Here is a 12,299-nt window from a genome sequence, read left to right as displayed (position 1 = left end):
ATATGAGGATAAATACATATAACGCCTCATTACCATGGGTGCCCGAGCCTTCAGCTGCTCAGCACCCCCCAGACTCTGGAACTCCCTCCCCCCCACACATAAGACAGTCGGACTCCATAACATCATTCAAATCCCAACTCAAAACTCACCTGTTCAAACTGGCATATTCACTCTAAACTGGACTCTCTGCACTTCACTAGTTTTTAGTTTTTGTGTATTACTTTTTGTTTGTTTGTTTTTATGATGTTTTAATGATGTATGCTTTTATGATCTGTAAGGTGACCTTGGGTGATCTGAAAGGCGCCCAAAATAAAATGTATTATTATTATTATAATGACTGAATTTAAATATTTATAATGAGACATTATTTATGTTATGGAGTTATATATTAGTATATAAAAAACAAGCAAATGTGTATGCAATGCATATATGCATATGTATATATATTTTATGTGTGTTTACATGTATTTATGTAAATATACGTTGTGCTATAATATAAAGCAATACGTTAAAAAACATATATAGTTGCCACATTTCTTGTCTCTATCAGCTTTCCTATCCAATAAAGGTAAAAATTCCCCCAAAGAGTAGAGAGAAAGGGAAGACATGCAGGAAATGGTCGACCGTCCAGGAATCGAACTGGCGACCCCTGCGACGTAGCCTCTGTACGTGGGGCGCTTAGACCGCTAGGCCACCAGCGCCCCTATAATCTTATCTTAATATGTCAGCCAAAAAACGCTGCACATTTAACCTTGAAGTGTATGTGTAGATCCAGATACATTCATAGAAATTAAAGCTGCTGTGAGGAACTTTTGTTTTGTATTGATTCTGGCGCCCCCTTGTGGACAAAGTGATACCTCTTATCTCTTGTCCTATACATGCAAAAGCAGTGTTTTCAACAAAAACCTCATCCTGTTGTCTTTTAACAGTCAACATTATCAGGCAATGTGATTATTTTCCATGAAAACAGTTGAATAAAGGCAGTTTCTGAAGCGAGATGTCCATCATCTGGTCTGACACCTACCCCCTCAGGGCGGTTTCATACATTAAAATGACAACAGAGAAGGTGTCAGTGTTGTTGCTGATGGTCTTGTTTGCTATTGAAGATCATAAAGAGGCATCAGTATCATTTTCAGTCTGTTTCTCAGCCAGTTCAAAACTCCTCACACGGCCTTTAAGTGTATTTTATTCTTTATTAATTCATTTTTTTACTATTAGTCTGAGGGACGAGGGGCAGCATTTAAAAAACTTTTTATGTGACATCCCTACAACACATCATCAGTTTTTGAAGACTAGTATTAAGAGAGAAAAGGGAGTGAATATGGCAAAGATGTATGAAAGCAATGTCCCCTTTTTAGTACTTTCAGTGTCAAGTTTCATCTAGTTTAACGGGCATTTGCATGAACACATCTGGAACATGAAAGATGGTGTCAATTAAGGGAAACTTCAATGGAAGCCCTCTGTTGGTGTGACTTTTGGATCCGTCGCCTCCATTCAAACCTTCACCCATGACATTTTACCTTCTTGGTCTGTGGGGAGGATTCCAGGGTGCTGCTGTAGTCCTGCGGGTGCATCATGGTCATGTCGGAGCAGCTGTCGTCTAGCACCTCCTGCATGCTGTTGACGCTGCTGCTCTGGCTGCCTGTGCTGACCGACGTGCTGGGGATGGAGTGGTTGCTGCCCAGGCTGTTCATCTTACAGCTGGCCGCTTCGCTGTCCTGTGAGAGAACATCCACACGCACACACGTTTTCATTAACAGATGCAACCACAATTGATCCATCACATGAAATTATACACACACAGACTCTTTTGTCCTTCGCCCTTAACATGTACAAGTCTCACTAGATTGTGTCGTTAAATGCAGTCACCCCAATACAGAGGAAACTAATGACCTCTGAATTACATCGGACTCAAAGTCATTCTAAATTGCCAATTAACATCAGATCGTTCTGTGTCTAAGTGTGTGTAAGTGTGTGTGTGTGTGTGTGTGTGTGTGTGTGTGTGTGTGTGTGTGTGTGTGTGTGTGTCCACTCTCATTTTCAGGTAGATTTGTCTAATTGTGATCCCCTCTCATTTTAAAGCTTCTTCAGTGTGTTTACATGATAGAAACAGTGACTCAGACTGCACACATTTAGTTGCATCAGTATAAGTCTGCGGTAACAGGCCATATTTGGGATGTTTTAATCAGCCTTTGTATCTTCCCCTGAAACCTGAAACAAGGTTTGGGACTGCAGGTTTCCTCAGCAAAGCCTGCAGCTGCATCTTATTGCAGTGAGCTCTGGGTAGCTGCTGTGTTCTTTCTTCCTGTGGTGTAGGATGACACTGCTGCTGTGGCTGCTGCCTGTCCATGCCTGTTCATGCCGCCTCAGAGCAGGGTCAGCGAAGGGACATTTCATCTCAATGTCACGCCGCTGCGGCTGTGGGAGGTTTGTTGTGATGTCTAAGTACTGGACTGCTGTGAGCAGCCGTCAAGTGTATTTCTGTGCTCTTTAAAACATTATTAGAAGTGAAAAAAGCAGCAGTAACGAGGGCCATTTTGGAAACAGCAAGGTATCTAGTTCTTTCAGACCGAAGTTCATCAGCATCACATCAGAGTCTGTGCTGAGAATCTGCTCACAGGATCCTGCTTGTTGACTTCTCTTCTCATGGACATTTTTTCTGACACAGAGTCACTGAGGTAAGTTTTTCCTGCTTGTAAAAATGACTGCTATTTAAAACTGTTCATCTCTACTCTACAGGCAATTTATTAGATGCTTCTATGACTTAATATATTTCAGACAGATCAGACAATTCATGTATCTATTCCATGTCTGTCTGTCTGTCTGTCTGTCTGTCTGTCTTCTAAGTTAAATGCACTATGAGGAGTTTTCAGTGTTGAAACCAACACTGATGCCTCTTTATGACCTTCAAAAGCAAACAAAACCATAAACAACAACACCGATATCTTCTCTGTTGTCATTTTTAATGCCTTAAACCACTCAGAGGGGGTAGGTGTCAGACCACATGATTGACATTTGGCTTCAGAAACATCCTTTTTTTGTCTGCTTTCATGGCAAATAATCACATTGAGTGATAAATCTGGCTGTTCAAAGACAGCAGGGTGAGGTTTTTGTTGAAAATACTACTTTTGATTAATCTCCATCTATTATATTGTGGCAGTCTCTGATATCTGATGTTGTCACTTTGGAGAAGTTGAGATACTGTATTCGAGGAAGAGTTCATCTTTTGAAAAGAAAATGGGAGAAACCTCTGAATCTTCTCAATATTAAGTGCAATTTATAATGAATATGCTTAAGGATTGTTCTACTAATGTACAATACAACTGTCTATTACAAGTGTACTATGCTGGACTGATGAATGCTGAGTGTGACTATTAGACCAACTATGCAAAAAGTATGTTAAGATGTCCTGAGCTATTGTTTTCAATGCAAAAATCAATAAAAAGAATGTTTAAAAAAAAAGGAAATACTACTTTTGAATGTACAGAACAAGAGATAAGAGGTATCACTTTGTCCATAATGGGGTTCAAAAATTGATATAAATGAAAAGTTCCTCACAGCAGCTTTAAGTTACTTTAATTGAATCGATTTCAATAAGGAGAAAAATGTCCTCACTGCAGAGCAACACGTGCTGAATAACACTTAGCATGGCGTATGACGCTCTGACTTTCTGTGTGTGATGAAGAAAGACTTCAGGACCTGTTGCCTCAAAGTGTTTCAGATTGTGTAAGAAGCAGGAGGACGCTTTAAGTTCGGCTTATAACAGATAAAGTATGTGCGTAAGAGGTGCTGAAGTTATCATGTTTTAGGTCCAGTTTTAATTTTTAGTTTGACATGCATGGCAAAATATTTGATATTTGTTTCTCATTAATTGTTGCTCTTGTTTTAATTTTTGTGTGTGTGTGTGTGTGTTAAAATATTTGATATTTTTGTTCTTAACATGAATCTTTAAGGTTTAAAAAAATCTATTTGAAGATGACAAATTATGAGCGTGAATTTGCCCTAATCTTTACATGTTTCACATACCTAACAACTCTTTATCTAGTCCATAATAAAAGCTATTGTTAGTTGAATTTCAACACTGTAAAAGATGACCCTGTTTATTAAATGTGTCATTAAATGTTTTTCATCTAAAATGAAAAACTTGAAAGAAGCAGAATCTTTAGGATGTCGCTCTCTTTCAGAGTACCTGGTTATACAACTGCTTTGTTAATTGGTCTTTCAGTGACAAATGTCGTGTTTGTTAATTGTTCTTTGGTTCTCTGTGAGTCTGTAACTCTGTGTTTCTTTGCTGCTGATTGAAAAAGAGATTTCTGATCTCACTGGGACCAAACTGGTTAAATAAAGGTTAAATATATAAATAGAATGATTGCTTTTTATCTGATTGCCTTGTTATTTTTATAACTATTTTCATCAACCATGATCTGAGTAAGCTCTATTATTGTTTCTGCTGCTGTTTACGTAAACAGTGGTCTTGTGGTGTGTGTGTTGGAAACAAAAGCCTTCCTGTGACAGTGAATCTGAACTGAATGTGGCTCTCCACAAAACCCAGAAACAAATAAGAAGTGATGACAGATGTCTGGTCAAACTGATTTCACATTTTTAACCCCTTCTTCTCCACCTACTTCTAAATCTTCCTCCTCTCAACCTCCAACTTGTCTTTTAAATGAACCCTCCACCCACCTCCTCTTCCTCCTGGCTCTCTCCCATCGGCCCGTTGTGTTTCTCCTGGTAGAGGATCTTCTTCATCTTGCGATACTGCAGATTGTCCAGCTCACGCACCGCATCCTTGGTCCTCTGGATGAGGTCGATGAGGATGCGCGGCGATCGCTCCCGTCGCACAAAATCATGCTGGAGAAGAAAACGAGAACAGAGGAAGTTGTGAGTTTGTGAGTAAACAGAAAAAAAAGTTTATGGAATAGAAAATAATGTAGTCTGACTTCATAAACTTCAGACATTGTTTTGCAATGGTTCTTGTACCTTTATTTAAGTCATTTCAAACATTTATAAATCATATTAAATCAAGGTGTCACAAAGAAAAACACAAGACATATTTTTTAAGGAGTAACAAAAAGTTGTTTGCTTGATGATGGAGGATATTTGAAAGATTTAAAGTAAACAACTCAATTTCTGCAGGACCTTAAAGATTTGATGTTTCAGGAAAAAAGATCTTCTAAATTGCATTTTAAGGACGTTTCATTCTGGAGTCTGCATTCCCATCAACTTCTTTCATCAAGTGTGTTTTTATAACGGACACCATGTCTGTATCTATCACTAGAGGGCGCTGTTAGGTTGCTCAGCCCATCCTGGGCGTCCCAGCACACTTCCTCCTGTAGTACACTGAACACATGGGCTGTGTGTGTGAGAGTGTCCATAAAATTGATTTCCAAAAACACTCTGAATCCTTTTCCTCTAAACAAATAATTTCTTAAATGGATTTGCTCAGGCAAGAAGCTAATGACTGCAACAGTTTAATCATATTAAGAAACAAATACAAATAAATTAGTATTTTGGAGGATTTATGAAGAGGTCTGTCTCTTAATCTGGATTTTTTTTTTGGGTTTCCTGGAAGGCAAAAACACATTAATCTGCCTTTAAAAGTGATTAAGGGGTTAACTCATAATTTTATAATATGAGAGACACATAATCCAGAAGATGCCACTGCAGACAAAATGAGCATTAGCAGCTAAAAATCCCACGAAAGGCCACATTTATTTAAAATGTCATACTTTTCCATTTTATATCCTGACCCAGTTTTACACTAAACTGATGAGTCTGATTACATTTATATTGAATTAAAAAGTGTTGAGCCATTCTACTGAAGCATATTAACCTTTCTGTAATTTGATGGAGGTGTGATTTGTCAGACTGGAGCATTATGCACTCATGTAATTATTTATTGGTGTTACATAACCAGCAGGTCAGAGTGGATGGGGGTAGCTGGTTTGGGTCAGGAAAGAAGGAAGGTAGTGATGTGACCTTATTTTAGTTATCTACAGTTCTATCTTCACAGCAATTTACTGTGTGACATCAATGTGAAATAAAAATACACCAAAAACACAAAATCCTCTCCCCCGTGTGCTCCATCCCACTCCACTCACACCTTCTCTTAGTCACTCTCATTCATAAAATATTGGTGTGGTGTGGCAGCTGAAACGTATGCATCCTTTGAGTACAGGACTGAAATATACATACTGTGTAAAGAAAAGGAGTAAAAGTATATTTTTAGGTCTGTCTCCAGCTCTCTTTCTCTGCACACCTTCCTGTCCATGTGACAGATGCTGGTGGATTGGGTTAGTCAGGACACGGGGGAGTGACATCACACTCTGAAAATAGAGTTGAGAGTGATTTGTCCCGTTTTCTGACGGACCTACACCAGAGTGTGGGAGGTTGGCCAGCCCAGTCCCATCAACCAGGATTCTGCCTCATTATAAGGTTAGCGGTAAGAAGAAGCGACAGCATCTTCACTTTGTTCCCTTTATGAGAGAAATCTGAGGCCAGAATCCCTAATTCATCCTCAGAGATTTAACACTGTTAGATCTCATTAGTTTACAAAATGAAATGGTTTTTTTTTTTATCACATATTAACTTTTTTAAGAGTACTCAATTTGCTTTAGTCCGTCTAATTTACTCACGCTGCAGTAGCAGAAGCAAAATTCCCTAGACAGCAACGTCTTGGGACAACTCTTCTTCTCTTTCCAGCAGATGTGTCAGATGAAGAGATTAAAAGCACTCCAGTATGAGTAAAATCAATTATACAGCTGGTTCTAGCAGCCAGGTTATCCTAGCTTAGCATGAAGACTGAGAGCAAAGGTGAACAGATAACCTTACTCCATCCAAGGATAACAAACTCCTAGCTACCAGCTCCTCGTGGAGTCTCTATTTGAGACATTAAACTGCATTTTCTTTCATCTACACATACACCATACAGATAACTTCCTGGTTTATCTAAATGTTAAAAAGCAAGCATGATAACATACTTTAAATGTAATTTACCATACGTTCAATAGCAGAAAAAATGTCATAAATATACTTTTGTTTAGCTTCTAATATGTGAGGACTTGCAGCTTTTCAGTTTAAAATTGTTGCGTTTGCATAACTTTGGTTTTTTAAACACTTGGAGGTTAGATTTATTTCTTGCTCAACCATCTCTTGTGGAACGGGAAACTAATGCTGCACTGAAAATATCTCTGGTTTGTTCGCTGTATAATGTATGGGAAAAAAAAAAAAATTAACTATTACTCTGACCAATGTTTGCAGAGAGAGAGAGAGAGAGAGAGAGAGAGAGAGAGTCTAACCTGAAGCCAGAACACTGATAGCTCAAGGCCACCAGATTAGTGACCTGATTTCCCCCTAAAAGAGCTTGGAGCGACGTTTGTCTCTCTCTGTGTGTGTGTGTGTGTGTGTGTGTGTGTGTGTGTGTGTGTGTGTGTGTGTGTGTGTGTGTGTGTGTGCACTAAAACACTAAAAGAATAAGTGATTTTGTGTGTGTGAGTGTGTGAGAAGAGAAAGTGGAGTATTAATCATAAGCTAACACCCCAGCCCCCCAAGCTCTTCAGTACGAAGCAGCCCCTTCGACACTGATCCAAAGTCTGTTTGGTGCTTATCCCCCTTTAATGGTTTTTCGGACAGGATTTGGGTCAGGGGTGTTGGGAAGACTGAATTCCAGTCTAAAATAGATCCTTCCAAAACTGCAGTCCACACCCCCTGTATCTTCCCAGACCTAACTTTGAGCCTCCCCTCATCCTCCCTAAGGTGAAGCAGGTGTGAAAACTCCTGTGTGATCACCTCTAACACAAAACTCTTAGTAGGCCAATAGGATTACCTGCCAGGCAGACAAACACAAAGATAACTCTAAATCACAGGGAAACACAATGAACATACTCAGATTAACTTGTTAAGTTGATGGGTTTTTAAAGAGTGTGGCCAAAAGAATGTCACTACAAAGGCAGATTTGCAGCTTTTACATCATGGGCTACTGTGCATTTTATTTAACAGATGACAATAATGAGTGACATGAAAAGAGTGAGGGGTGGCGTTGTGGCAACATCTCAAAACTGTTTGTTTTAGGGTTTATTATTAACCTGGAAATGCTACTGGGATCAAAAGTTTGAATGAAAGGATACACGTAAGGGAGTTTTTTTTTGGGAAGACTGACTCTGTTGACTTTTTGGGTTGTTATAGACCTTTCTGGAGTCCCTGAGCTTCCTTGTCTCCTAGGTTCCTCTGAACCTTTTTCAGGAAGGACTTTGCATCTTCAAGCTAGACCAGGAGTCAGCAACCCACAGCTCTGGAGCTCTTTCATCCTTATGCTGTGGCTCCCTGTGGCTTTGGAAAATAAATAATGAGTAATCTATTTAAAGCTGCTGTGAGGAACTGTTAGCTTGTATTGATTCTGGCGCCCCCTTGTGGACAAAGTGATACCTCTTATCTCTTGCCCTGTACATGCAAAATAAGTGTCTTCAGAAAATAACCTCATCCTGTTGTCTTTGAACATTTAGATTTATCACACATGTGATTATTTGCAATGAAAACAACCAAAAAAAGGTGTTTCTAAAGCAAGATGTCAATCACCTGTTCTGACACCTACCCCCTCAGAGCAGTTTCAGGCATTAAAACAACAACAGAGAAGGTATCAGTGTTGTTGTAGATGGTCTTTTTTTTGCTTTTGAGGGTCATAAAGAGGCATCAGTATCAGTTTCAGTCTGTTTCTTAGCCAGTTAAAAACTCCTCATAGTGCCTTTAAGTGTATTTTATTTTTGTTTGTTAGTTTTTTTTAAATTGTAATTCTAAATTTGAAGAATATTGTGAATTTGTAACATTAAAATAAAAAGCAGCTTCATTTGTTTAATCCTTTGTCACTCAAAATATGCATCACAATCTTTGAAATTCCCGCCGGCGGGTCTATCTTAGCTTATTTTAACTCACTTTAAATGCAAATTTTAATGTAATTTTTAATATATTTGAATCATTTTCTCTTCTGTTTTATTATATTTGTCATTTTAATTGTGTTCTTTTATGCTTGTCTGAATGTTTCCAATGCTTTTAATGTTTTAATGTAAAGCACATTGAGTTGCACTTGTGTATGAAATGCACTATACAAATAAAGCTGCCTTGCCTTGCCTTGCCTAAACATCTGCACTTATATTTTGCAAATATGTATTTTATATTTTTCAGTGCAATAGTGCACCTTTTAAAAAAAAAAATTATTCAGGCGACACTCTGCTACACGGCATTTTTTGTTTTGCAGATGGATAATTGAAGTTCGGCTTCTTATGATGGAAACCTTCCCAGCGTGTTTTTGTTACCAAGAGTTTAAAATATTCAAAATGTTTTCTTTGCATACAGAAATAAAATGTCATTTTCTCTGTAGCACTTCATTGATTTCATAGGCAACACACTATAGTTTTTTATACATAGCATAAAGGTAGAAAAACAATACATGCACTGTTATCTTCATTTTAGATGTCATAAAGGATTTGTGGCTCCCTCTGTTTTCTTTCCAAATGTCTCTTTGAGTGTTAAAGGTTGCCGACCCCTGATCTAGACAATGAGAAACCCCATTCATCATGTGTTACAACAGCATGGCTCTGTAGTAGAAGAGTCCGGGTGCTAAACTGGCCTGTCTGCAGTCCTGACTTGTCACCTATTGATAACATTTGGTGCATCAAAGCGACAAAAGAAGATCCTGACTGTTGAGGAGCTGAAATCCTATATGAGTCAGTAATGGGACAACATTAGAATAAGTCTCTTCTATTCCACAATGCTCACACCGGTGTTGTAAAAAAAAAAAAAAGAGAGAGGTGATGCAACATGAGGGTATTTTTGAAAGTAGTTGCTGGCAGTACATTTAAAATGAGCGTTTAAAATGTTCTGTTTCAACATGTGGTGTGTTGTCTTTGCACTATTTTCATTTAAACACTGTGTTTAAATGATCTGAGAGTCATTTCTTATTTACACTTTACACAGTGTCTCACTTTCTTAAGAATTGGGGTTGTAGAATGTGCATAATCAATAATTAAAAAACACATTTCTGTTGGGCTTTAATCAAAGGACTAATGTGAAAGCAGCAAATATAATCTGTTATTTTTAGCCTTTGAGCGCCGTGGCTGCGAGGCAAGGCACAGGAAGTTTCGTTACGACAGAGATGGAAAAAAAAAAAAAAAGAGACGGAGTAAGCCCTTCTCAGCAGGGGGGCCTCAGGAAGACGCTATGTATATTCTTGCATTTTAGGGAGCCGTGGGTGGGTGGGCGGGAGTGACTCATCCCCATGGCTCAGGGAGTGACTGAGACAGGAAGTGAGGTCACAGCTGGAGGGATTACAAAGGAGGCGCACTCACTCGTAGCAGCTCCCCTGACGAGGGTCTGTCCTGAGGAATTTTCAGTAGGCAGTAGTCGACAAAGCTCCGGAAGGGGTCAGACCTGGGGAAAGAGGACAGGCAGATGGGGGTCAAACACATGTAAACCAGGATAACCTCAGCAGCAAGAGCAGTGATAATGTAATGACAGCCACACCTTCTTTACTTAACGTCAATGAGTGCTTTACGTGACGAGTAATCTCCTCATGCACTCCTTTGTTTGTCATATCGATGAATTAAACCACAACAATCCTATGTAATCTCTAAGTGTAGCTGCATATAGAAACCATATATGGATTATGTAAAATATGTGGAGCAATAAAAATATAGGCCACTGGAGCTGTGGAGCAATGTGCCACTAACTCTGGTCTAAAAATATACTCATGATAACACAGATTGTGAGTGCTGTGTTGCTGCGATGGGTTGTTAAGGGTAAAGCAGCCTGAGGTGCTACCTAAGATTTTGATGGTCAATACATGCCGGGCCATCGGAGGGTCAGAAAGTGCTCGTTTGTATCACCTCGCTCCTCTCAAGTCTCTAAATCTAGTGTCCTCTGTGCTTCGCAAAGGTCCATGAGTGCACTTGTACGTCACGCCAGAGTGTGTACAGTGTGTCCTTGTGTATGTGAACTGAAGTTACACTATGAGGCTGATGTCTCTACTAGTCTCATCTGGCGGGATGTTGCTGACGCCTCGGGCCTCTGGAGCTCCTCCAAAAATACTACAACCCTGCGCCCGCCCCACACAATCACTCGCCTGAACGCTGTGGCTACAAGAAGCGTTCAAAAGAGCTCTAATTTTTACAGCAGGCGCTCTCCGTGCACAGTCAAAAGCAGCAAACCTAGAGTTTCTAATGACTTTCACTTTGTCAGAACCGACGCTAAGTTTTCCCTTTTAAGGTTTTCATTTAATTGAAAGCTCAGTTTGAGGACACAGGAAGGCCGGGGATGCCTTAAGGGTATACTGAAGCAGGGAGAGAACAGGATCCAGCCTCTCACCTTGGCTGTGTGGAAGATACACATTCTTTCAAAACACATTCTTGCAAAATATTTCAAGGAGCTAACGCTGACATGACTCTACCGGCAAACTTCACTTTCATACCAGGATAGTGAGAGCATGAAAGAAGTACACAAAAGGGAGATTATAGGGAGAAGAGCAAACATAGTTTAATATTTCACAAGTTTTATTTCCGCTCTGAGAATCACACCTCACATGCAATGTGTCAGCAGCGGCTGCAGCCATGCAGGGAAACAGTGGATTATTTGCTGCCTCACTAATTTCATGTTCCTACTTTTTTTACCTCAATTTAGATCTCTTACTTATCAACAGTGGTGGACAGTAACAAAGTAAATTTACTTGACTACTGTTCTTAAGTACACTTTTTGAGTATCTGTACTTTACTTGAGTATTATTTTGGGGGAACTTATGACTTTTACTCCACTACATTCAGAAGACAATTATTGTACTTTTTGCTCCACTACATTTCTATCAGTGCTCTAGTTACTCACTACTTTAGCTTTGAAGTCAGCTCATGAATATCCTTCTCTTTTCTGAAATCTGATCCCTAAGACAGTAGAATGTGTTTGTGTAGTTCTGTTTGTCTCAGTGGTTTAGTCGTACCTGTATATCGTGCGTCTCCACGGTTGAACGTGGAGCAAACACAGAGCAAACACTCAGATCAGGCAGTTCATTTAGAGGTGGTAATGATGGCTATAATTCTCCACCTGAGCACCCATGGCCATATCTTCAGCCCGTGTTAGAGGTTTTTGAGATGAAGAATGATACTTATCATTTGAAATGTTCTCCCTGTTTCCCACTCTGCCCAAACATACAAACATTCACTGTCCAACCTGAGAAAGCGGGTTGAGATATGTAATGTTTGTCTCATTCCAGATGAACATTTCAAACTAAGTTGTCTGTGCTTGGTGTAACTTAGTTTCTG

General features: G+C 39.4%; 1 protein-coding gene across 4 annotated transcripts in view; it reads right to left on the bottom strand.

The window, feature by feature from the left end:
• taok3a (TAO kinase 3a) overlaps window positions 1-12,299 on the bottom strand; it is a 111,632-nt gene that overhangs the window by 24,080 nt on the left and 75,253 nt on the right. For all 4 annotated transcript variants that reach the window (XM_034692692.1, XM_034692694.1, XM_034692693.1 and 1 more), the window contains 3 exons: window positions 10,341-10,422; window positions 4,684-4,851; window positions 1,521-1,718 (listed from right to left, as the gene is read on the bottom strand). In XM_034692692.1, the coding sequence (XP_034548583.1) occupies window positions 1,521-1,718; window positions 4,684-4,851; window positions 10,341-10,422 (448 nt within the window). The remainder of the gene's footprint in view (window positions 1-1,520; window positions 1,719-4,683; window positions 4,852-10,340; window positions 10,423-12,299) is intronic.

This window comes from Notolabrus celidotus, chromosome 9, assembly GCF_009762535.1.
Source record: "Notolabrus celidotus isolate fNotCel1 chromosome 9, fNotCel1.pri, whole genome shotgun sequence".
NCBI lineage: Eukaryota > Metazoa > Chordata > Actinopteri > Labriformes > Labridae > Notolabrus > Notolabrus celidotus.
The sequence above is the reverse complement of the archived record's forward strand: the minus strand, read 5'-3'. Positions and strand labels throughout refer to the sequence as shown.